At 42.3% G+C, this 26697-nt stretch overlaps 3 protein-coding genes across 4 annotated transcripts in view; all 3 read right to left on the reverse strand.

Annotated features, from left to right (window-relative positions):
* The window catches only part of LOC118359870 (segment polarity protein dishevelled homolog DVL-1), a 49809-nt gene extending 45197 nt beyond the window's left edge, over positions 1-4612 (reverse strand). The window contains exon 1 of the mRNA XM_035738736.2: positions 4169-4612. Within this exon, the coding sequence (XP_035594629.2) occupies positions 4169-4338 (170 nt within the window). The 5' untranslated portion in view covers positions 4339-4612. The remainder of the gene's footprint in view (positions 1-4168) is intronic.
* A 2666-nt stretch (positions 4613-7278) lies between these two features.
* On the reverse strand, positions 7279-18112 carry LOC118359871 (matrix remodeling-associated protein 8-like). Of its 2 annotated transcripts, none has more exons than XM_035738738.2 (10): positions 17926-18112; positions 14640-14666; positions 14127-14432; positions 13924-14025; positions 13339-13818; positions 8554-8727; positions 8352-8382; positions 8141-8223; positions 7928-7981; positions 7279-7800 (listed from the first exon to the last, which is right to left on the reverse strand). In XM_035738738.2, exons 1-10 carry the CDS (start codon positions 17942-17944, stop codon positions 7775-7777), a joined length of 1302 nt encoding a protein of 433 aa, XP_035594631.1. In that variant the 5' UTR covers positions 17945-18112; the 3' UTR covers positions 7279-7774. The 2 variants fall into 2 exon arrangements, with proteins under 2 accessions (XP_035594631.1, XP_035594632.1); XM_035738739.2 differs by having other exon boundaries at positions 8563-8727; positions 17926-18110.
* Positions 18113-18474: 362 nt separating this feature from the next.
* aurkaip1 (aurora kinase A interacting protein 1) lies at positions 18475-23295 on the reverse strand. Its single transcript, XM_035738740.2, has 4 exons — positions 23137-23295; positions 21637-21753; positions 19501-19970; positions 18475-18819 (listed from the first exon to the last, which is right to left on the reverse strand). Exons 2-4 carry the CDS (start codon positions 21686-21688, stop codon positions 18703-18705), a joined length of 639 nt encoding a protein of 212 aa, XP_035594633.1. The 5' UTR covers positions 21689-21753; positions 23137-23295; the 3' UTR covers positions 18475-18702.
* Positions 23296-26697: the final 3402 nt, after the last annotated feature.

Genomic DNA, 26697 nt, shown 5'->3' on the forward strand with positions numbered 1-26697 from the left:
TAGTCTGGGCCAACAGCACAGGGTCAGGAGGGGCGACCAACCAGCCGGCTGGTTGTAGTCTGGGCCAACAGCACAGGGTCAGGAGGGGCGACCAACCAGCCGGCTGGTTATAGTCTGGGCCAACAGCACAGGGTCAGGAGGGGCGACCAACCAGCCGGCTGGTTGTAGTCTGGGCCAACCAGAAAGCTGTACACTGGTCCATAGTCCAAGGCTTTCACTCACCATAACAGTCAGTACACAAAATATATGTGAATCAAATGAGGATGAAAATGTCTTTAATAATTGAAGAGGATCAGGTCCTCAACCCTCCCTCCTCTTCCTGAAACTTCAGGTTCTCAAACGTATCCAAGTTACTGTACAGTAATAATAACAACATGAATATTCTAAGTGATGTAAAAGAGCATGTGCAGAACCAGCAGATTTGACCCTCCACGTGGAGCTGAGTATTCATCATACCAAGAGCACTGATGCCCTTGCCTTATATCATTAGCTTCAGTGAGCCTCTATGACAAAGATTTTACTGAGGTCTCAAACAAACATCTCAACCGTTGCCACGGCAAAACAGCATATTATCAACATCAAAGCTATCAAGTGATACTGAGACTGTAAGGCTATTTTACTACATGGGTTGAATTTACTGTGAATTTGCTGGAAAAATACAAATCACTACTAATTTGTGTGGTGGAACAACATTACAGTATAATGTAGTATTTTACCAGGCGGTTGTGGGATAAAAACTCAACAGCAACCCAGATTTAAATTCTATGCTACACAAATCTATGCTTTAACTCCTAATTACAGACACACAATACGTCAAGAGATATAAGCTAAACAATCTATACATAATCATACACAGATGGACTTAATACATTTTCTGGACAAACAATTCATTAAAAAATGATGTGTTGCACATTCACCAATCCTGATATCATTAAGCACAAAACAAATATTTCATTACAATGAAATAAAACATTGTCTTCCTCCCCTTCACAACAGGGGGTCTACTATGTAATACCTGGCACTGACTGAACATTTACAAATCAAACACTGTCTAATAACTGCAAGGGATTCCATGTGTCTCCCCTCTACAGGAGTCTTTTTAGTCCCCAGCTAGTTTCTCTAACAGACATACAGTACCTGTCTGCAACTCCCTGGCTGCGTTTATATAGGTCGCTCAATTCTGATCTTTTTTCCCACTTATTGGTCTTTTGACCCATAACATCAGATCTTTTCACATCAGATCTTTATCTGACCTGATCGGATTGGTCAAAAGACCAATTAGTGTCTAAAGGCAACCTATGCAGTCTATGTGGTACCAGCCACATGATCCTTTGTGTGTCCCTGACCATCAGTGTTGTTTCCGTACTGTGCCAGTTATACAGCCAGTACAACACTGCCTGCTCAACGATTTCACTTTCACATGTGATGTTCAGTGTGTGAAACAATCTAACAATGATATCCTAGTACAGATACCAATAGATCGAATTTGTTGATTGACATGACAAGACACAGCACCAGCTCTTGTGAACGATTGAATAGGCCAAAAACACTGTACACTGTAGCGTGTTCAACAACCCCTAACTTTAACTCTTTAGAGCAAACATGTTGTGTTTGCTTTCCTAATCAGGTGGTGGATCATCTCTCCTGGGGCCCCATGGAGCAGTCTGCCCCAGTCCTGCACTAGGACAGACTGGAGGGAGAGGGACAGGACAGAAGGCCCTGCTGAGGCCACAGTATAGACCCAACTAACTAACCTGCCACCAGTAAAAACCAGTTCCCTCACAAGGTCGTGCTGCCTGCTGTGGGAAATGTCCAAGCTAGTGACGTTTCTAGCCTGTGTGTGTTAGACAAAGGACTGCCTGTCTCTCTGTGTGTGGGTTTCATCTTTTGATGTTTGTGATAACCTGGTACTAAAAACAGCTGGGCTAGCCAATCGCCTCTAAACATCTTCAATAGCAGAATTACTGGAACAATAGTCCAGTAGCACAATAACCTATTGGTAAAAGGAATTAAGTGTACCTTACTGGCTACTGGATAGCAGCTGACTGCATTCAGCACAAAGTCACCAGCTAATACAACAGTCAATATGATGACTCACTGTGATGACTCAATCCAAATAAGGACAGTACAATCATATTCACACCAGATGGAGAGTTAGGGCTTCTATAGAACTATGACTTTGTGTGTGTGTGTGTGTGTGTGTGCGTGTGTGCCTGCCTGCATGCGTGGTGCTTGGCAACATGCTTGTGATGGTGTGAGCTTGTCAGAGGAGAAACAGACATTGACACAAATATGTCATCCTCCAAGGAGGACTCTATAACAAGTGGACCTCTGACCTCCTATTATTGGAGGTGTCCATGTTGTCTGAATGTATGGGAGCAGGGGGGCGTGGGGCGCAGGGCGAGAGGTCAAACACCTTCTATTAACAAGAAACGTTTACCATCTCTATAGGCCTGTATGGCTGGGGGAGTATCAGTCTGCGCAGAAAGACTGAGTGACGACAACATAAAATGAGCGCAAAGAAAAGGTTGAGAGGATGTACTACTTATAATAAAAACATGGGTCTAACTACAATCATGCATTCTTATATTTAGTATGTATGATGAATTACTCATGAACGTTTCCTGTATTAATTCTGAACTAATACTAGTAAATACCGTTTGAGAAAAAAAGAGGGTATATCCCCTCTACAATAAATGAAGAAATCTGTGAATAGACCATAGGTTATAATAAAAACAACTCTATTCAACATCTAATCAGTCAGTCATATACCAACCTATTTGATGACAGTGATAATTCATTAAATGTCTGATGACATGCCACCAGGTCACAAAGAAAAAAGTTGGAAATCTTTTGGCGAAAATAGTCCACTGTACACTGTCCATTCACAGGACAATAGGCATAACTATAAAAGCAGTGACATGGGCAATTACAACGCGCGTTACTTATTAAATAGAATATCAGTGTTAGCAAGGTTGTTCGGCACATTTACGTGAGGTATGTCAAGCAAATTCTTGCGCTACATTAGACGATTAAGGCAGGCCGTCAGTCCACGACACTCGCCTCTTTCAGGGGGTGCTCTTCTACCGGGCAGCCATGTTTCTACTCAGAGCATTTTCAGCTGATTTGCGGCCTACAGTCCCATGGCGAAATGACAAAAATGGTCAAATCCAAACAACGAAGAGTAAGATTTTAAATCAACGACGTGATGGTTAACCCATTCGTTGTAACATGTACGACGAGCATATGACGCGTTGTGTTTTCCATGTTCGCTTGATTCACCTTCTGCCTAGCATCGGAGGATATTACCTTTGTATGTAAACGATGTGTGTGTGTTTGTGTGTGTGTGTTCGTGCGCGTGCCTGTAAGACAGAGGGCCATGAGAGGGATACATGATCCCTACTGTGACCATTCACTTGGAATATTAAAGAAGCTTATTTGACGCATCAGATGAAATGTAATAGCCTATTTTATTACATTAAGTAAGATTAACAAGACATATATATGTCAAAGTTGTCATCATAGAGTCACGCAGTCACGTTTGATGGCTGTCTCCTGAAAATCATGATTGGTTACAGTTAGGTTATGTGGCCATTATCGGCATCAATCTCCAATCTACTTTTTCTGTTCTTCTCTCTCTTTATTCCCTATTCACATACGTGATCCAAAGTCATAAACACACAAGAGAAACCTGTCTGGCAATAATTCATTTGGATTCGACCCCGAGCTAGTGCCAAACAGCGAACATGTGGAGGCTTTGTCAACGTAGCATATCATGTTAGATATGCTTATTACATGATGATGACCACACAGCGCAGCCTTATAAACGTCCAGGCTACAGTAACCTCACAACCAACATCGACAACAATATAAGCGGATCATGTTAAGTGTCATCATGGGATATTGGTGTGACGGGTCCGAACTTCAAATGAGGATCTATTATATTGCGCATTGGATACAATGAATGAACAGGTGCCAAACAGCAGATTAGACACCGCACAGTCCTGCGCGAATGTTACAATGTTGCAACCTTTGTTGTGAAATTGGACACATGGTTGTCAGTGTAACCAACCAGGGCTGGGCTACATGTTTACTTATATGATTTAAAAAAAACAAGACTACAACATACACGGCGAAGAAATGGTACGCTTTCATGGTGGCTACTTACCCAAAATCCTGGTCCATGGATTTGAAAAAGAATTTGTAGCTATTGACCGGACGATTGTTAAGGACATTTTTAAAATCCGCTAAAGTGACTTTCTCAGGAGAAACGGGTAATTTCACTAGATAAGGAGTCTCCTCCTCGTCAATGTGATAAATTATTTTAGTCTCCGCCATGAGAGTGAGGGTAGGACAATCATTGACACAGGAAAGGAACAAGGGTTGGCAGTGCAATAATAAATAGGTTTATGAGGCTATCTGTCTATCTATCCGTCTAAGACGAAATGCTACCGTGACAGCATGAATAAATATAACTGTAGACCTCACGCTGGAAAATAAATAACCTTGTCTTTGATAAATTAAGTAGAAATCTAGACATAATCGAGTTCTAAGTGACTGTATTCCAGCTCCAATGTGTCTCGGTACGGTGGCTCTCCCGGTACTAAAACAGGAAGGGACGGTCCACATCCTTGCGATATCGAGTTGGGAATATTTCATTTTTTTTTCCAGTAATTCGTTAGACATTGCTGTCATCTAGTGGTGTGTTTAGGCTAGACTGCTAATGTTCTCCATTATACGGGACTAGTCAAATCAAATCAAATCAAATTTTATTTGTCACATACACATGGTTAGCAGATGTTAATGCGAGTGTAGCGAAATGCTTGTGCTTCTAGTTCCGACAATGCAGTGATAACCAACAAGTAATCTAACTAACAATTCCAAAACTACTGTCTTATACACAGTGTAAGGGGATAAAGAATATGTACATAAGGATATATGAATGAGTGATGGTACAGGGCAGCATACAGTAGATGGTATCGAGTACAGTATATACATATGAGATGAGTATGTAGACAAAGTAAACAAAGTGGCATAGTTAAAGTGGCTAGTGATACATGTATTACATAAGGATGCAGTCGATGATATAGAGTACAGTATATACGTATGCATATGAGATGAATAATGTAGGGTAAGTAACATTATATAAGGTAGCATTGTTTAAAGTGGCTAGTGATATATTTACATCATTTCCCATCAATTCCCATTATTAAAGTGGCTGGAGTTGGGTCAGTGTCAATGTCAGTGTGTTGGCAGCAGCCACTCAATGTTAGTGGTGGCTGTTTAACAGTCTGATGGCCTTGAGATAGAAGCTGTTTTTCAGTCTCTCGGTCCCAGCTTTGATGCACCTGTACTGACCTCGCCTTCTGGATGATAGCGGGGTGAACAGGCAGTGGCTCGGGTGGTTGATGTCCTTGATGATCTTTATGGCCTTCCTGTAACATTGGGTGGTGTAGGTGTCCTGGAGGGCAGGTAGTTTGCCCCCGGTGATGCGTTGTGCAGACCTCACTACCCTCTGGAGAGCCTTACGGTTGAGGGCGGAGCAGTTGCCGTACCAGGTGGTGATACAGCCCGCCAGGATGCTCTCGATTGTGCATCTGTAGAAGTTTGCGAGTGCTTTTGGTGACAAGCCGAATTTCTTCAGCCTCCTGAGGTTGAAGAGGCGCTGCTGCGCCTTCTTCACGACGCTGTCAGTGTGAGTGGACCAATTCAGTTTGTCTGTGATGTGTATGCCGAGGAACTTAAAACTTGCTACCCTCTCCACTACTGTTCCATCAATGTGGATAGGGGGGTGTTCCCTCTGCTGTTTCCTGAAGTCCACAATCATCTCCTTAGTTTTGTTGACGTTGAGTGTGAGGTTATTTTCCTGACACCACACTCCGAGGGCCCTCACCTCCTCCCTGTAGGCCGTCTCGTCATTGTTGGTAATCAAGCCTACCACTGTTGTCGTCCACAAACTTGATGATTGAGTTGGAGGCGTGCGTGGCCACGCAGTCGTGGGTGAACAGGGAGTACAGGAGAGGGCTCAGAACGCACCCTTGTGGGGCCCCCGAGGATCAGCGGGGAGGAGATGCTGTTGCCTACCCTCACCACCTGGGGGCGACCCGTCAGGAAGTCCAGTACCCAGTTGCACAGGGCGGGGTCGAGACCCAGGGTCTCGAGCTTGATGACGAGCTTGGAGGGTACTATGGTGTTGAATGCCGAGCTGTAGTCGATGAACAGCATTCTCACATAGGTATTCCTCTTGTCCAGGTGGGTTAGGGCAGTGTGCAGTGTTGAGATTGCATCGTCTGTGGACCTATTTGGGCGGTAAGCAAATTGGAGTGGGTCTAGGGTGTCAGGTAGGGTGGAGGTGATATGGTCCTTGACTAGTCTCTCAAAGCACTTCATGATGACGGAAGTGAGTGCTACGGGGCGGTAGTCGTTTAGCTCAGTTACCTTAGCTTTCTTGGGAACAGGAACAATGGTGGCCCTCTTGAAGCATGTGTTCTTCCTATTCTTCCTATAGATGTTCTTCCTATTCATACAACAGTAGCACAATGTACACATTGTAATACAATTATTAAATAATGGTCAACCCAGTATTGTTTTTTTAATTAATATTTATTAGAGTGAAGATAATGAACCAGCATGCTACTGCACAGATAACTTGCTTGTAAGTAAAGCTTCCAAACTGAAAGTGTCAGGACCCCTTTATCCAATTACAGTAATTGAAAAATATGACGTCTTCTACAAACTTAGTCCTCTTCGTTCCCGTTTCTACACGAATCCTAATAACCCAGATTGCAAGATTCGTTGGCTTGTCAACTTGACAGCTCCAAAATTGAGTGTACTGAAAGCCTGCATTACACAAATAGACAATCCCTCACATACAAACGTACATATCCTAACATACATTCCTAAAAAACACATCTGGATTCTGTTCAAGGCTTGTTTTCCTGAGTTCCATTACATGTATAGGCTTCTTTGTGGTCCATGATCATCAATCACAAATGGACTTGGTAAGGATACAGTTATAATAATATATGCCATTTAGCAGACGCTTTTATCCAAAGCGACTTACAGTCATGTGTGCATACATTCTACGTATGGGTGGTCCCGGGAATCGAACCCACTACCCTGGCGTTACAAGCGCCATGCTCTACCAACTGTGCTACAGAAGGACCGTTATAACGTCTTATTACTCCTTTATAAGCAATCTACCAATGAATAATTAAAAGCCTGGCTATAAGCTACTTATGACTTAATGTAATGTGTTAACAGTCAATTACAGCAAGGTTTGTGGAAATCTTTTTAATAAACTTAACGCGTTATGAGCTACGAAATCACACATGGAACACGACAGTTCTCCCACACACATTAAAAAGACACCATGCATTCTGAAAATGAAAAGTTTGAAGGGTGAATTAAAGGAATACAGTGACAGAAAGTGTTTTGTTACATACAAAAAGGAAGGTTGTACAGTACACGGTGTTATTGTTCTATAAAATACTTGACATCAAATATCTGTGTAATACAAAATCGAAGACATATCTAGCCATGTTAAAATCACAGCAGATCAGAATACAGACTTTACCAGTATGAAAATATAAAACAAACGTTGACTGGGGCAGCAATAGAAATGTTTTGGTAAGAGAGTTTGGTAAGGGGGTGTCTATAAAAAGAGAAAGCGTCCCCCCCCCCCTCCGCTTTGAATTCCACCATTATAATCCTTTACTTCCTTATCCTGTACGTCTGCCCTGGACCAGCCAGCAGCATATCAGCTATTTCTGTCTCACTTCCACAACTTTCCATCCATTTCTAGAGAGAGATATGGAGGAGGGAAGAGAATAATAGGAAAGAAATGAGAAGTGACATTAGCAAAAAGAAAGCCATTCAATTAGGCATGACATTGTGGTTTGGAACCCATAATGTCACATACATTTACCTTTATTGCGGTCTTTGGACATATCTCTCTCTTTCAGTAAGTTGTTTTTGTAATCTAAGGATAGAAATGCAAAAAGGGTTGGTCATTCAATTTGACATGTCATGATATACAGTATGAGCTCTGTGCAGCAACAGTCATTATTGATACCAGTCGCCCTGTTCAAACTCTCTAGTCGATATGAGGTAGGGCTTACAGGCAGCATGGGAGCCTTACTTGAATTCAGGTGTTCCTGGTTGCAGACCTTCAGCTCTGTGGCGTCCAATGCAATGTCCCCATGGCCAGTCACATGACCCCTCCTGTTTACCAGTAAGAGAGGGAAGTGGTTAGTCATTAAACAAATCTGTGAGTTCAGGTTCTCCTTAAAATGAGTAATATTCTCATTATCAAGTGTGACCGCTGACCACCTTACTAAATCGGTTCTCACCATTTAGATCTTTGCAGGTCATACTCCAGCCCTGAAACAAGATTAACACAGCTTTAACATACCATTTACAGGTCACAAAATCACACAGCCACTCAACTGATTTAAATATTAAATCAAGGACATGTGTACATTGAAGCACATTCAAAGTGTGTCTGTGTGTGATAAAGAGACATGCAGAGATACATACAGTAGAGACACCCACACACGCTACCTCTCTTTCTGCGTCGTCGGGTAAGCACAGTGACTATTGTGATGATGAAGGCTAGGAGGAAGAAGGTAGCCAGGATGTAACCCAGCTGCTGGAAGAAGTGCCCTCGGTGCTCAGGGAGGATGACGTTGACGACTCGTGGCCTCTCAAGTTCAACCACGTTGTGGCCTGAAGGTGTGAGGACAACACTGTGGGTTCACTGGTCTGCTATGAACACTCATTGTGTTATAAACACAGGCTGGTGGTGGAACATTATATTAGTCACGTTTTATTTTATCCATGTTGAGTGAAATTAATGATCGTATATAACCAATACATGTGGTTTAATTTGAACTGAGTGTATAAGACATGAATAACACCTTCCTAATATTGAGCTGCCACCTTCCTAAAATCCTTCTTTCATCAGTCTCCTCCCCTTCATCTACGCTGATTGAAGAACATTTAACAGGTGACAATCAATAATGGGATCATAGATTTCACCCAGTCAGTCTGTCATTGAAAAAGCAGGTGTTCATAATGTTTAGTACGACAATTACATGTTTTTTCTGCATCATTGAAAAACAGTTGTGCCACTATTTTTAGGCTGGTTTGAATTTTTTTCAGAGACCGTGAGTAAAGGAAGAGTTGACCTGGTTCAGCTGTAATGACTTGCATACCTTAAAAAGAGAAATACCGATTAACTAAGAAAGAGGAGAGGGAGGAAAGGAAGGACCGAGGGGAGGAATTCTGTTATGTGCGGTCAGCCTGTCCAAATTAGTTTTCCAGATATTTACCTTTTCTCATAAACGCAGACAATGTTTTGCAAAGTATAAAGAATGAACCCTAGCTGTTGCTGCCTCTCTGTCCCTGAAACTCCAGCAGTCTGACTGGTCAGTGTAAGCAGACATTTGACAACACTCACCTCACAGTCATGCTCTGTGCAACACAAACACCACTTCTGCCAGGTTTCAGACAATCAATTAAGCAAAATAACATTTAAATGATTTAAATCAACGAAAATAGCTATTACAAATTGGCATATCAAATTGTTACTTCCAAACCGTCTGCACACAATAACATGTACCATACCTTGCCATTACACAATTATTGCACCATAACCATCAATCAGCTTGCCACTGTTACACATGTCTCTCTCACCTGCTGGGTGAGAACAGAAATGATAGTCATTGTGGATAATGATGGTGGAGAACTGTATTAACCAAGCCTGGGAAGGCTGATGACACTAATATACTTTTGCTTTCCATCACCTAGAGGCATTTGTTTCTTTTAAATCTGTTCTCATTGGCCCATCCGCAGATACAGTACCAGTCAAATGTTTGGACACACCTACTCATTCAAGGGTTTTTCTTTATTTGTACTATTTTCTACAGAATAGAATAATAGTGAAGACAACAAAACTATGAAATAACACATATGGAATCACATAGTAACCAAAAAAAGTGTTAAACAAAACATATTTTAAATTCTTCAAAGTAGCCACCCTTTGCCTTGATGATAGCTTTGCACACTCTTGGCATTCTCTCAACCAGCTTCATGAGGTAGTCACCTGGAATGCTTTTCCAACAGTCTTGAAGGAGTTCCCACATATGCTGAGCACTTGTTGGTTGTTTTTCCTTCACTCTGCGGTCCACCTCATCCAAAACCATCTCAATTGTCTTGAGGTCGGGTGATTGTGGAGGCCTGGTCATCTGACGCAGCACTTCATCACTCTCCTTCTTGGTAAAATAGCCCTTAGCCTGGAGGTGTGTTGGGTCATTGTCCTGTTGAAAAACAAATGATAGCACCACTAAGCGCAAACCAGATGGGATGGTGTATTGATGCAGAATGCTGTGGTAGCAATGCTGGTTAAGTGTGCCTTGAATTCTAAATCAATCACAGACAGTGTCACCAGCAGAGCACTACCACACCACCTCCTCCATGCTTCACAGAGTTCATCTGTTCACAAAGACACGGTGGTTGGAACCAAAAATTCAAGGTTTCCACCGCTCTAATGTCCATTGCTCGTGTTTCTTGGCCCAAGCAAGTCTCTTCTTATTATTGGTGTCCTTTAGTAGTGTTTTTTTGTATCAATCTGACCATGAAGGCCTTATTCACGTAGTGTCCTCTCAACAGTTGATGCCGAGATGCGTCTGTTACTTGAACCCTGTGAAGCATTTATTCGGGCTGCAATCTGAGGTGCAGTTTACTCTAATGACCTTATCTAATGTCCATTGATCGTGTTTCTTGGCCCAAGCAAGTCTCTTCTTGGTGTCCTTTAGTAGTGGTTTCATTGCAGCAATTCAACCATGAAAGGTTGATTCACGCAGTCTCCTCTGAACAGTGGAACTCTGTTGCATTTATTTGGGCTGCAATCTGAGGTGCAGTTAACTCTAATGAACTTATCCTCTGCAACAGAGGTAAGTCTGGGTCTTCATTCCCTGTGGCGGTCCTCATGAGGGCCAGTTTCATCATAGCGCATCATGGTTTTTGCGACTGCACTTGAAGAAACTTTCAAAGTTCTTGATATTTTCCAGATTGACTGACCTTCATGTCTTAAAGTAATGATGGACTGTCATTTTTCTTTGCTTATTTCAGCTGTTCTTACCCTAATATGGACTTGGTCTTTTACCAAATAGGGCTATCTTCTGTATACCACCCCTACCTTGTCACAACACAACTGACTCAAACGCACAAACGCAGAAATTCCACAAATTAACTTTTAACAAGGCACACCTGTTAACTTGCATTCCAGGTGACTACATCATGAAGCTGGCTGAGAGAATGCCAAGAGTGTGCAAAGCTGTCATCAAGGCAGAGGTTGGCTACTTTGAAGAATCTCAAATTTAAAATATATTTTGATTTGTTTAACACTTTTTTGGTTACTACATGATTCCATGTGTGTTATAGTAGAATATATAGTAGAATAATAGTGAAGACGTCAAAACTATATAGAAAATAGTAAAAATAAAGAAAAAACCCTTGAATAGGTAGGTGGGTCCAAACTTTTGACTGGTCTGTATGTAATGACACATCATGACTGATTAAACTTGCCTGAGGATAGGTATTAGCTTGAGGCAGGCTTAAAATAAGAAATGAGCGGAAGACAGATACCATCCCTGGGTGGATCTTGCAAACTGCACCAGAACAAATTGTATTGAATTAATCTAATTCAACACTTCCCAAGTGGCATCGGAGTTGCTAATTATCTCTTGTCTGTTTTGAATGTTGTTAATATGCATGAAACTGCAGTGTCATGGTCAAGGTCAACTATCTCTGGAGAACAATTAGTCTTGCCTCAGTTCTCTCTCCGTATCTCAGCTGTTGCCTGTTTCCATTCCCCTGATAGATCAGACAAGAACTTACACGCAGAAACACAATGTGACATGTGCCGTGCAGAGGTCACACAGCGAGTGGTTTTAGTCTTGTTGAAAGACTGTGGTTAATTAGCAAGCCAATGAGCTGAAGGAATCTGACCTGGTCTGCATTTCTGGTTATTTTCGATTCTAAATGTTTTGGCTGACTTATCCAGGTTCTGGCGCTCACAACAACACCGAGCTCTACTTTAGCTTGCCATAAATGATTACAGTGTAACAAAAAAGTGGGATAATGGCTGCTGCAATTGCAGAGGATGGGGATAAGAGTTGGCTGGACTTAACAAGGGAAAAAGCACAACTAAGTAGAAGAAAGATTAAGTCAAAAAGTAAAAATCAAAGCAAAGAACTCAAGATATGTCTGCATTGATCCATGTGAATTTCTTCCCTGCATACTTTAAAATGCTGTTAAATGGATCAACCCATCTTAAAAGGACAAAGGAGGATCCACATCTAACACTGAACCAACCCTTGCCAACACCGCCCCCACTGTTCCCCTTTCATGTCCCAGCTGGTCCAGGTGCTGAACAGATGTAGCACATTTCATCCTTTTGCTGATAAACACGCCCCAACCAGAGGCCTGGGAGAAGGAGAGAATCAGACTAGTGATGGAGAGAGACTCTGTAGACAGGATACTGTAGAGAGATAATGAAACTTAAAGAGACGAACAGAAATCCCAATTCACCAGTTGCAAAGCCTCACCATGTGCCCTCCTTCCCCTGGAGTCTGGCTTGACTGCCCCTGTTGAGCTATAATGGCTCCTCCTGTAAACTAAGCCATTTGCTCAACTACAGAAAAATTAAAAAAGGTCTCCAATGAAAATGAGAGCACTTCCGTTTTGGCCAATTAGTGGCCTTTCAGACAGACTTTCAGACAGGCTGCCTGCAGCCAACAGTCAGATTCCCCAAACAAAACCCTCTCCCTTTCTCAACACTCCAGGGCTCTCAACGCTCTCTCCCCCGGCCAAATGCATTCTTTCATTCTTTTTTTCTCACCCTCTTTTTCTCCATCTGTTTCTTTTGTTTTTGTTGCCTCTTTCGCCCACTCCTTCATTCCCTCTTTCTCTCCCCCTTCCTCTTGTGCAGACAGAGAAAAAGTTTGAGAAGAGATCTGGCGCACAAAGATGCACTGACATAACTGGCCAAAAATGCCTATAAATATGACCAATAAATATACCCCAGGAACAGTGTTCTCAGTTAGCCACAGGCTGCTGTAAAGACAGGCAGACACAAACACCAATCAGATTAGGGAAAACGAAGCTCAGAGAAAATGTGAACGAGAATATAGAGAGAAGATAGAATGATTTATAGTTGAAAAGAAAGGGCTTTATTCTAACTGTACCCGCCATGTTCTAATGAAGTTGAAAAATGGTTCACACTTCCAATCAGAGAATAAGCCCTAAGAGAAAGGGATATGCCGAGTGTCTTACTTGGGTCGTCATTGGGGAGTGCGTGGGGGACAGCGGGGACAGCAGGAGCTGCAGTGAGGACCAGAGGTGGGGGGAGTGGAGGCCCCACCATGAGTCTGAAGATGCGTCTCTCGTGCAGGCCACAGTAGTGGTGGTGCAGGTGACAGGAGTACAGGCCCTTGTCGATGGGCTGCAGGTTAGAGATGGTCAGAGAGAAGTCCCCTACAGAGAAGGCATCCTCAGAAACACTCATCTTATCCACAGGGAAGAGCGGTCCATACTGTCTGCGCTCTCCGGAAGCGTACAGGTCCACCAGGCGGTCAGCCAAATCAGGTCTCACCCCAGGGGGCTGCCAGTCCCAGTGGGCTACCTGCTGCTGGTCCTCCTGCTGGCCCTCAGTCCACAGGGGCCGCCGGTTCACACACGGCAACACCACCGAGCTCCCCAGCAACACCACAAACACTGTCTTGTCCCCGTCCCAGTACCGCTTCTCCTTACGGGCTGAGATGGAACAGGGTGAATAGCGTTTTTCATTTAAGCATAATAGATACTGTATGGAAGACTATTCAAATCATCATGATTCAGATACCTATTGTGGATAGTCACCTGACTTGGTGGTGTTGAGTTGTATCTTGATGGATTGGTGCAGCTGGCAGTAGTGGTGGTGCAGGTTACAACTATAAACACCTCGGTCAGCTGCTCCCACATCTGGCATAACACACATTCCAATGACATTTTCTCGAGTAACATAAATGAGTGTAATATTCTGTACAGTCATGAGCATACAGTATACCACGGGCCCAACTCACTGTTGATGACGAGGGAGAAGTTCCCGTCAGTGAAGGCGGTTTTGGGGATGGTTATGCGGCCCTTGTTGAACCCATTGTAGACTCTCTCTTTGACCCCGGGGGACATGTCCAGTATCCTCTCCACAGAGTACTCTGGTATGCTCCGGACCAGGTCCCAGTGGACCACCCTCTGGCGGTCCTTCAGGCGGTCCCGGGTCCACACCATGCGGGGGCTGTTGCAGGGCAGTATCGCCAGGGTCCCAGCTGGGAGGGTGATGTTGCGTGCCTCCACCACCACACCTAGACTGCTGCTGCTCTGGCCCCATGCTAATGCAACACACACAGGACTTATTTGTACATTTTGCAGCAGGAAAAAAACACACAAAATTAAAACATTTCTCAACAAGATCATGGAGAGATAAAAACATAACCCTAAAAAACACACTTATACTAAATGTAAACAGCAAATAGAGGCATAAATGTTGTGGATAAAAATGTGTAATACAATCAAGGTCGCGTGTTATGGGGACTTACAACTGGGCATGAAGAAGACAGCAGAACCTGTAACAAATAACAGAAAATGCCATTGTCATCATAGGAACCATAACTATTCATCTGGCAGGGTTGGATCTGAGCTGACCACAGAGTTGTGAACAGATAGCTTAAACAGTAGTTAAGGCTGGCTGGTCTAACAGCTGCTTCAATGAGACAACTGGGTGGAGGAAGAGTCAGAAAATAGGTCAAGAGAAAAAACAAGAAGGGGCAAGAATGAGACAGGGAGAAGTATATACACTTCTCTATATTTCAATGTTTAGCCTTTTGGGACTGAAGGCATTCCCGTAGCAGGTCTGCTATTTCTAACCCAGATATTCACTAGGCGCTATTACATATGCTGTTTACCTAAGGGCCAGCTGCAGAGAGAAGCATACAGCCCAGGCAGCAACACAGAGGCTCTATTCATTCCCCTGCTAAAAACTGTCAAGGCCAAAGTCCTGGGGGTAAACACAGCCTGCCAGTGCCCACTGCCACAGCCCAGCGTTACAACTGGGTGACCATTACTTAGATCATAGATGCCTATTGTATTTCATACACCAATTCTAGAGGTTTAGCAGGCAGGCTTATGTTTTGTTTAAATTAACACCATAAAAATGGAAAGTCAAGTTTTTAGAGTTTTGAGTAGGCCTATGCTGTTTTTAAGGGGTTGTTGTTGGGTTTGCAGAGACAGTAGATACCAGGTGTTTTGTTCATCTGCTGATCTGACAGAATCCCCTCACATGAGGGAAAGGGATATGACTCAGGGAGACTCGTCAAATCAAGTGGTTAAAAACCTCTACAGGATCAGTAGGTCCCCTGCGGGATGGTTGAACTAATGTAGGCTAATGTGATTAGCATGAGGTTGTAAGTAACAAGAACATTTCCCAGGACATAGACGTATCTGATATTGGCAGAAAGCTTAAATTCTTGTTAATCTCACTGCACTGTTCAATTTACAGTAGCTATTACAGTGAAAGAATACCATGATATTGTTTGAAGAGAGTGCACAGTTATGAACTTGAAAATGTATTAATAAACCAATTGGGCACATTTGGGCAGTCTTGAAACAACACTTAACAGAAATGCAATGGTTTATTGGATAGGTTTAAAACTTTGCACGTACACTGCTGCCATCTATTGGCCAAAATATAAACTGCACCTGGTCTTTCATAATACATTATGGCCTCTCTCTTGCATTTCAAAGATACAAAAAAAGACAAAAATAAAACATTTTTTTTTCTTTGTATTATCTTTTACCAGATCTAATGTGTTAAATTCTCCTACATTCAATTAACATTTCCATAAACTTCAAAATGTTTCCTTTCAAATGGTATCAATAATATGCATAGTAGTACTGAGTACTGAGCTACAGGCAGTTAGATTTGGGCATTTTATTTTAGGCGAAAATTGAAAAGGGGCGGATCCTTAAGGTGTTTTAAGAGCGTTGGGCCAGTAACAGAATGGTCGCTGTTTCGAATCACCGAGCCACTAGGTGATAAATCTGCCAATTTGCCCTTAAGCAAGGCACTTAACCCTAATTGCTCCTGTAAGTTGCTCTGGATAATAGTGTCTGCTTATTGACTAAACTGTCAAATGCCACATGCTCCAAATACAACTGGTGTAGACTAACAGGAAATGCTTGCTCATCTCCTCTGATGCATTCTAATACAGTCCTGTCATGGTTTCACATCAACTGTGGTTTTTACTTATTTACGGTCAGTAAATTTACTCCCTATGTGATTAGTTGCTGGTCTCGAGGGGCATTGAAATAACATTTCTTTCAAAGGTTCTCCTACGATTAAAATGACTATTTCTTGTTTGGTGAAGTCATTGAACTTGAGGTGCTGATGTTTATTATGATATAACCATCTAGACGAGGCAATATCTCATCTCTAGTATCAACATGTTTATGCGAGTCCATGAGCTCAAGCGTAAGTCCAAGATCGGTTGTGTGTGCGCCACCATGCTGGAGAACTGTGGTGTGAGCAGCACTGAAGGACATAAACAATTCTGTGGACAGAAAAAAATATATAATAATCATACCCTGTAAATGTCTCCTTGGTCTCTGGTGCAGACATACACAACTAACACTTAAAGATTTAACTACCTGCTACTGAATTGCCATGTTAAATGACTGACACTTTCACAATAACTTACATCTGAAGGTGAATCACTACAGCAATGATACACATAACTGAATGTGGGAAAATGATTTAAGTAAAAAAACATGTACATGCTGTATTATTTTGCTCAGGAGGGTAATACATAGTTTAGTTGCACAAACAGAAAGACAGTTTGTAAAAATAAAAAATATTTTTTAAACTATGTGCAGGAATTTTTTTTTCTCCCCCAATGACACTGTAGTTTGAGGAGCACAACAGCACAGCTCAGTAAGAACTCAACCAAGCTGCAGATTCAGCTATATACACAAGGGTCAATTCAGAGACACTCTTTGCTCTAGAAGGCACATCCTGCCTGATAAGCATCATTTTGTTGACATTATGCCGAGGCTGGAATCAGTCAATATCTGAATCTGGAAACCATCCCTAACAAGAGGGTATGAATTTCCTGTCCATTCCTGTAAATGGCAGTTTGCCTCTAGCCTAGGGCATGCATGGACACATGATACGCAGAATAAATTGGTTTCCTTCCTACCAACTTCTGCAACGACCACGATATTGGTAAATCATTCAATGAACATTGTCATTATAATTACAATTTTTAAGTAAGAATTCATGAAAATCAGTGACTCTACATGTTGATAGCCTCCTATATTGAATTACATTGTCTAAGGCCCTAAATTGAGTTTAAGTGGTAATCCCTGTATCTTGAGTAACTCCAGCCCACTTATGGTGAGACTCTCCCTCATTTACTGGCACATATAATGACAGGCTACAGGGATTGTGCTGACTCTCCCACTCTGACCGCAGTTAACTCAAAACACATTGGAGTGAACCCATAAGAAAAGCACCCAACCGCCACCAAATACCCGAGGCAGACATGATTGTCCATTCTTCTTTACCTATTTGAAATAAGAATTTTGTGATATACAGAGTACATTGAACAGATCATTGATGCAGGGGTACAAGGTATTTGAGGTAGACATTGTCTGTACCTAAAGGCAGGGTAAAGTTACTTGGTATCAGGATAAATACTATACTCATGCTAAATACGTTTAAATGAATCTGCATTGACGCAGGGTCGACTAACGTTATCATTTTGGCGCAGGGTCGACAAACATTGAAGCTTTTGTTCCGTTATAGTAAAAACAAAAATTGGAACTTACTCAGAAACAGCAGCAACATGTCTTTGTCTTTCTTGTCCAACTTCGCCTCGAAAGCTGGGAGAAAAGATGGTAGGCTGCAAAACGGTGATGTGTGTGCATCAATGGACAGAAGAAAGCAACACCTGAAGAAAGTGCGTCAACAACACAACGACAGACTTCTCCAGAGTCTAGACCAGCAGGGTATGCCCCTCCTACTCGTGCCTGTGAAACCCTACACCTCCTGGCACTGAGACAGAGAAAACAGACGGAGTGCATCTTCTCATCTCCTGCTTCACATTGGCATCTTTGAAAGTGACCACTTCTTCTGACCTAATATCACATGATAGCAGAATATTGTTTTACCATTTTGTCACTCACTGAACAACAATGGACTATGTCAGCTTAACATCTTTCCCAAGTTCAATGAAACAGAGGTTGTACAATACTGCCACTCACTGTTTCTCTCACGAAATAGCAAAGGAAAAGGTATAAATAAAATAATATAGCAGCCTATGCTAAGCAGGTATGAACATACTGGTATGATATATTAAATAAGATGAGTAGATACAATTATAAGGATGGGAAACAAAGCTTTATTGTTCATTTTCACTTACTTACAATGAACATCACACTCAACAGGAGAGAACATCTGGAAAATGTCCAAATCACTGACAAGTAGCAAAGGAGAGCAGGCTGCTCTGCTGTGTTTGAGGAAAAGCGTACGTGTCCTGTTATGACCCAGTATGTGGGTCAGTCAGCGGTGTGCCAGAAGGCTTTCAGCCTTGCATGTACTCTTCTTCATCCCCTCTTGGACTTGTACTGTTTAATGAAGATTTTGGGTGTGTTCCATCCCTCTGGGGCTTTCTTCAGTCCAGCTCTCATCCAGATCCTCTGCAGATCCTTCTCAAAGCCTTTCTGCACACAAGTACAGTAAATACACTATTAGAGCGCTCAGAGACTGTAATAAGTGTTACAATCTGTTCAAAGCAGTGGGGACATTATTACTGAGGTAACATAAGCTGTGAGTGATAAGCAGTTCAAGGGATAATTAAGGATTTTGTCATTTTTAATTTGACCATTATTTAACTAGGCAAGTCAGAACAAATTCTTATTTATATTGATGGCCTACCGGGAAAAAATGGGTTAACTGCCTTGTTCAGGGGCAGAATGACACATTTCAGTTCAGTTCTGGGATTCGATCTGGCAACCAGAAACGCTCTAACCACTAGGCTACCTGCCACCCCAATGAGCAATAGGGCCCATTATCTATTTCCCCAGAGTCAGATGAACTCGTGGATACCATTTTTATGTCTCTGAATGCAGTTTGAAGGAAGTTAGAGGTAGCATCCAATAGATACCGATGGACTTCCAGTCACTGAGCAAACGCCTAGTTAGCATTGGCTTGTGAAACTACCTCTTACTTCCTTCATAATGGACAGAGACACAAAAATTGTATCCACGGGTTCATCTGACTCTGGAGGAGTAGATAAAGGGCCTCATTGCCAAAATCCCAGAATATCCCGTTAAGAGTTTATACTCATAAGAACAACAATTAAGAGCACAACATTCTCCTTCCATCTCCACCAAAACACTGACCTGCTTCTTCTTCCTCCTGCCCTCCAACACTCTCCTCCTCAGGAACTTAGTGCGTTTCAGCAGCTTCTTGTACTTGTGCCTGTTCATCTTCCGCCGCCGGATCTCCAGCACGTTCTTACAGCTGAGGGGCGTGACGGAGCCATCACCCTCCTCCAGTAGAGGGACTGCAAATGGGGGCAACACCTTGGTGTCCACCATCACATCTCCTTCCTCCAGAGGCTGAGGAGCCTCTAGCAGGGGAGGGAGGGAGTAGTGCAGGGAGAGCCAGCTCTCCAATGGGGACACTGATAGATTACGAGGGACGAGGAACTCTTCCAGGTCTGGCTCCAGTGCCACCCACGGTTGAGGAGGCTGTGAGTTATCTGCTGCTGTTCCATAGTTTCTGGTTTTTCCATTTAGAGAAGAGCAGCAAGCAGGGAAGACGGGCAGTAGAGATCCACGCAATGACTGTACTGGAGTCTGAAGTGCACCTGAGCGTTGAAGGAGAATAAACAGAATTGTATCATTTTACCATTTAAGTGATAGTGCCACATTTTAAAGTGGAACTGGCAGCATTTTAGAAACATAAAATAGTATTAAAATCTGTTCATTTACACCCCCAGGAAGAATATGACAATTAAAAAAAAATCTGACAAGCAAGCACTTAGATATGGTCATTTTGATACATTCTTAGAATGTTTGGGAATTGCTTTTACTAAGGCACCTGGGAAAATTCTATAGCAATATAGAGTGGGAAATCAGCCATGCATTTGGACAATTAATAGACACTGCAGTAAATAAAACTGAATAAAAACATCCGTCTTGTCCAGGACCGGAGTCTACACAGACCGGTTTACCAAAGCCAATCAGAGCTACAGTAGGCCTTTATACAAACAAGCCATTTTCCACCCAGGCCTGCCATCATTCACTTTGAACTGGACGTTGTGTTCAGTCAGTAGCAACAGCACGACTTAAGATCAATAGAACGCATTCGCCAAAAGCCACAAAATATACTTGAATGGATTTCTGCAAATATGTCAATACCACATGAATCCTCTTACTTTTGAGAACTTTACAATCCTATTGATCCAACAACCATGAAAGGGTAGGCTCTCTCTCCCTCAGTTATGCACATCAACAACTAATGCTAACCAGAGCAAGATGAGCTCAAATCTAAGAAGGAACATTAGATAAACCCTCTCAAACTGTTCAGCTAGTTGGCCGTCAAAATTCCACTGATAAACGATGGATAATTGTAGCCTCCTCGTCCTTCTGCGGCTTGCCTGCAACCAAGCTAAACGGCTAAAGTTAGCAAGCAAGCTACTTTGACACAAATGAGAGAACACCTCCCTCTGACCTTTTTACTTGCCCTAGCAGAGCTGGTTACATGTTATCTAGAGCGTTTGTGACTAACTTATTTGTTTTGCCTACGTTTACTGACACCGGTGTTGCGTGTTCGAAAATTCATCAGTTATTCTGAGCTCTGGCACACAGACGAAAGTGCTCCGAAATCAAGTTGAGTGAATTTGCGATCGCAGGAGATATGCTAACTGGATAATTCAATCAAGTTATTGTTAGCTAACCAAATGACACCTGGACCTCTAGCCATGTAGAGCCACCGAAAAAAAACGATATGAGGAGAAAGTGACATGACATCCTCCCAGCTAGCGTTAGGCGCTGTGTTTTTAGCTTGCTACATAAACAGATACGCAAGCCTATGTTATGACTGACTAGTGATCATTGCCCTTGCTCGTTTGATTTTATTGACAGTCTGAATTACATTCCTCCCTTTTTGTCATGGAAACCGAAACAACCGGATGGAGGCAGCAAACAATGCACCAGGCCAGCTGTAAATTACAACCTGATAGCAATATGTTTTGGACAACCAAGAAATGTATTGGTGAATTATATTTATCATGCATTGACCTGCATCCATCTATTCTGCCAACAATGCTTTAGTGTACATCATGGAATGTTGAGTCAAATATAACCTCCATTTAAAACCTCTTATAAAGTTGGTTTTGGAGCATAAACTGGTCATTTGACTTTTTTTTACTGATATTATGATGGTCTGTTTCACATCTGCTAAGTAGTTAAAATATTGTCAGTTCCACTTTAAGCTAGCTATATATCTGATGTGTGTCTTGACAAACTTACCAGTTGCTCTGCAAAGCAGACTGAGGCGAGGGGCCACCCTTGAGATAAACATATCTACGATTATTCAAGTGGAGTCATCAGGAATGAATGAGTCTGTATGCTGCTCCACTGCGTGCCCTATGAAAAAAATGTTAGAGACCATTCATGTCAATTGTAAAAACCTTCAAGTTCCTTGGTGTTCACATCAACAACAAACTAACATGGCCCAAGCACACCAAGACAGTCGTGAAGAGGGCACGACAAAACCTTTCCCCCCTGAGAAGACAAAGGATTTGGCATGGGTCCTCAGATCCTCAAAAGGTTCTACAGCTGCACCATCGAGAGCATCCTGACTGGCTGTCACTACAGAGGGTAGTGCGTACGGCCCAGTACATCACTGGGGCCAAGCTTCCTGCCAACCAGGACCTCTATACCAGGCGGTGTCAGAGGAAGGTCCTAAAAATTGTCAAAGACTCCAGCCATCCTAGTCATAGACTGTACACTCTGCTACCATTGGGCTAGTGGTACCGGAGCGCTAAGTCTAGGTCCAAGAGGCGTCAAAACAGCTTCTACCCCCAAGACATAAGACTCCTGAACATCTAGTCAAATGGCTACCCAGACTACTTGCAACCCCCCTCTTCTACACTGCTCTGTTATCATCTGTGCATAGTCACTTTAATAGCTCTACCCACATGTATACATTATCTCAATTACCTTGACCAACCAGTACCCCCTGTATATAGCCTCGCTATTGTTATTTCACTGCTGCTCTTTAATTATTTGTTATTTTATTTCTTTTTTTTTAAAGGTATTTTTCTTAAAACCGCATTGTTGGTTAAGGGCTTGTAAAGTAAGCATTTCACTGTAAGGTCTACATTTGATTTGAAGTGTATTGCTGGTACATAGTTTACACTTCAGGTAGTGCCCCCTGAGATATAGCTACGAACCGCTTTGATAGAGGGTGATGTTCGTAGCAGGTTAGGAAAGTATTCTCGCTAAACTTAACCTACTATGTCCTAACGTTAACCTCCGTCTCCTAACCTGCTATGTTAATAATTATAACATGCTGCGTAAATTATACTAACCTGCTACGAAAAAGTCACTATCGCAGCTGAAAAATAGTATTTCTCTTAACTAATTTAGCTGAGACAATCTTTTCATACCGCTTTGATACAAGGTGATTTTCGTAGTACGTTATGAAAGCATTTTTTGCTACCACCTAAGTCTCCTGACCTTCTACGTTAATGATCCTAAATCTACTGCGTAAATTCTCCCAACCTGCTACGAAAAAGTCACTTCGATATCAAAGTGGCGTAAAAAGAGTAGCTGCTGGCTGACACGTTAGCTTAGATATTCTGTTGATTTCTATGACTGGTTGTTAGCTCTCTTGCTAACACTATCATGGAGTACTCGTCTCAAGGAATAATCCCAAACAGGTTTGACACGTTTAAAAAAGTATGCTGTGTACTAACAACACAACATTAAATCAGTAATTAAATTCATATTTTCGCAATGACTTACTTGACACTAGCTACAAGCGTAGCTAACGTTATCAATGATTTTCGTTTTTCAATGTGACTCCGGGAGACAACTTCCGGTCCACCTAAAACACTCTTCCTCTTTTCTTGTTACAAAATCTCCCTCGACATGGTTCCGCCTCAGTAATGACCTGAATCTGCTCAATATTTGAAAATACACGGTATATATTTGGTTTATTATGGTAACCCTGAACAAAGGCGTTATGACCTAAATAAGTTCAATAACTTATTTCGTATAATTCGGCCTCTTGTAGGATTGTCTAAAATCTCATTCTAGAAGGAGGGAGGCATATTCTGATGGGAAGCATCTGCTGTTGCTAGCCCCAATTCTGACTTGTGCTCTGTTACCCGCTACACTGATTTCTGCTCCCGTAAAATCCTGGGGTTTCTGCACGTTAACACTAGAAGCGTATTACTTAAAATGTATCAATTGAAAGTGTGGGTTCACAGCTCCAATCCAGATGGGTTGGTCATTACTGAGACGTGGTGAAGGAAGAGTGTTTTGAATACTGATGTTAACCAAACAATTAGATTTTCTGGTTTTAAGTATTAAACTTTCAAATAGCTCTTTGTTGACTGTTGCTGGGTGCTATCGTCCTCCATCAGCACCGGTCTCCACCCTACCTGCCCTAAGCTCTCTCCTGACCCCTTACACCAAGTCTGAATTTGTCCTCCTCGGTGACCTAAACTGGTACATGCTTAAACCACCTGACCAATTTCTAAAGCAATCGGACTCCCTAAATCTTTCTCAGATTATTACCAATCCCACAATGTATGACTCCAAACACCCAGAAAAGGCTACTCTTCTTGATGTTATCCTCACAAATAATCTTGATAGGTATCAGTCTGGTGTTTTCTGTCATCACTTTTTTACAGCCTGTGTTCGTAATGGCTGCTCAGTGAAACGACCTGTCCTGATTTGTCATAGACAATGAACTGGCCTCTGTAAAATGGTAAAAAAAAATCAGCTTTATCCCCTCTGTCGAAGACTTCTTTTTGGATATTTTCATTGGTATTGTTAACAAACACGCCCCCATAAGGAAAATGAGAATTAAAAACAGGTTCAGCCCTTGGTTCGACTGATCTTGCAGAGTTACTCCACCTCAAGAATTGCATTTGGCGAAGGCTCGGCACACGCAAACTCAGGCTGACTGGCTCTCGTTCAGGACAATGAGAAATAAGTGCACTCAGGCTATCCGGAAGGCCAAAGTTAGTTACTTTAAGGAGCAGTTCTCTCTCTGTGGGTCTAACCCCCAAAATGTTCTGGAAAACAGTTAAAGACCTGGAGAATAAACCCTCCTCCTCACAGCTGCCCATGTCCCTTAAAGTTCATGATGTGGTTGTTACTGACAAGATGCACATGGCTGAGCTCTTTAATCACCACTTCCTTAAGTCAGAAATCTTATTTGGCTCAGCCATGCCTCCTTGCCCGTCCAACATCTCCCACCCCTTCTAATGTGACTATCCCTGCTAGAGGAGCTCCTGAAACTTGACCCCCAAAAAACAGCTGGGCCAGATGGTTTAGACCCTTTCTTCTTTAAGGTTGTTGCCCCTATCATCGCCAAGCTTATCTCCAGCCTTTTTAACCTGTCTCTCCTTTCTGGGGAGGTTCCCATTGCTTGGAAGGCAGCCACGGTTCGTCCTTTATTTTAAAGGAGAGATCAAGCTGATCCTAACTGTTATAGGCCTATTTCTATCTTGCCCTGTTTATCAAAAGTGTTGGAACAATTTGTCAATAATCAACTGACTGGCTTTCTTGATGTGTATTGTATTCTCTCTGGTATGCAATCTGGTTTCCGCTCAGGGTATGGATGTGTCACTGCAACCTTAAAGGTCCTCAATGATTTCACCATTGCCCTTGATTCTAAGCAATGTTAAATGTAAATGTAAATGTGCTGCTATTTTTATTGACTAGGCCAAAGCTTTTGATATGGTAGACCATTCCATTCTTGTGGGCCGCCTAAGGAATATTGGTGTCTCTGAGGGGTCTTTGGCCTGGTTTGCTAACTACCTCTCTCAAAGAGTGCAGTGTATAAAGTCAGAAAATCTGCTGTCTCAGCCACTGCCTGTCACCAAAGAAATTTCAATCCTAGGCCCCACGCTCTTCTCAATTTACATCAACAACATAGCTCAGGCAGTAGGAAGTTCTCTCAACCACTTATATGCAGATGATACCGTCTTATACTCAGCTGGCCCCTCCCCGGATTTTGTGTTAAATGCTCTTCAACAAAGCTTTCTTAGTGTCCAACAAGCTTTCTCTACCCTTAACCTTGTTCTGAACACCTCCAAAACAAAGGTCATGTGGTTTGGTAAGAAGAATTCCCCTCTCCCTCCAGGTGTGATTACTACCTCTGAGGGTTTAGAGCTTGACGTACTCACCTCATACAAGTACTTGGGAGTATGGCTAGACGGTACACTGTCCTTCTCTCAGAACATATCAAAGCTGCAGGCTAAGGTTAAATCTAGACTTGGTTTCCTCTTGGCTCCTCTTTCACCCCAGCTGCCAAACTAACCCTGAAATCAGCAGGTAAGGGTGCTCTCGAGTGGCTAAATGTTCTTTACCATTCGGCCATCAGATTTGCCACCAATGCTCCTTATAGGACACATCACTGCCCTCTATACTCCTCTGTAAACTTGTAATCTCTGTATACCGGTCGCAAGACCCACTGGTTGATGCTTATTTATAAAACCCTCTTAGGCCTCACTCTACTCTATCTGAGATATCTACTGCTGTCCTCATCCTCCACATACAACACCCGTTCTGCCAGTCACATTCTGTTAAAGGTCCCCAAAGCACACACATCCCTGGGTCACTCATCTTTTCAGTTCGCTTCAGCTAGCGACTGGAACGAGCTGCAGAAAACACTCATACTGGACAGTTTTATCTCAATCTCTTCATTCAAAGACTCAATCATGTACACTCTTACTGACAGTTGTGGCTGCTTTGTGATGTATTGTTGTCTCTACCTTATTGCCCTTTGTGCTGTTGTCTGTGCCCGATAATGTTTGTACCATGTTTTGTGCTGCTACCATGAAGTGTTGCTACCATGTTTTTGTCATGTTGTGTTGCTACCATGCTGTGTTGCCATGTGTTGCTGCCTTGCTATGTTGTCGTCTTAGGTCTCTCTTTATGTAGTGTTGTGTTGCCTCTCTTGTCGTGATGTATGTTTTGTCTTATATATGTTTTTATTTATGTATTTTAATCCCAGGAAGTCTGCCTTTTGGTAGGCTTTCATTGTAAATAAGAATTTGTTCTTAACTGACTTGCCTAGTTAAATAAAGGTTAATTAAATAAATAAATGGAACGGAAATCAAGGTCATGGCTAGAAGGGATCCAGCTTTTGTCAAATTAACGTAACATATTAGCTAACCCTAACCCTTTTCCTAACCTTAACCTAATTCCCCTAATTCTAACGTTAATTTGACCAAAGCTGGATCCATTCTAGCCACGACCATAAAACCTTTATAAACAGACAACTTTAGGATACAGTAGTGAGTTAAACCTAATAAAATCCTCTGCAGAAAACTCAGTAAGACATCTGAA

This window comes from Oncorhynchus keta, chromosome 27, assembly GCF_023373465.1.
Source record: "Oncorhynchus keta strain PuntledgeMale-10-30-2019 chromosome 27, Oket_V2, whole genome shotgun sequence".
NCBI classification, from domain to species: domain Eukaryota; kingdom Metazoa; phylum Chordata; class Actinopteri; order Salmoniformes; family Salmonidae; genus Oncorhynchus; species Oncorhynchus keta.

Excerpts from the sequence above, each read along its gene's own strand:
- LOC118359871 (XM_035738738.2), bottom strand. Across the intron at positions 14,433-14,639 it reads TGTCTTCTTCATGCCCAGTT|CATGGGGCCAGAGCAGCAGC; the intron begins GTAAGTCCCCAT and ends GTGTTGCATTAG. Across the intron at positions 7,982-8,140 it reads CCAGGAACACCTGAATTCAA|ATTACAAAAACAACTTACTG; the intron begins GTAAGGCTCCCA and ends TTCTATCCTTAG.
- aurkaip1 (XM_035738740.2), bottom strand. The coding sequence starts at position 21,688 with ATGTTTATCTCAAGGGTGGCCCCTCGCCTCAGTCTGCTTTGCAGAGCA. Across the intron at positions 19,971-21,636 it reads TCTGCTTTGCAGAGCAACTG|GTGCACTTCAGACTCCAGTA; the intron begins GTAAGTTTGTCA and ends TTCAACGCTCAG. Across the intron at positions 18,820-19,500 it reads GCAGGAGGAAGAAGAAGCAG|AAAGGCTTTGAGAAGGATCT; the intron begins GTCAGTGTTTTG and ends ACTTGTGTGCAG.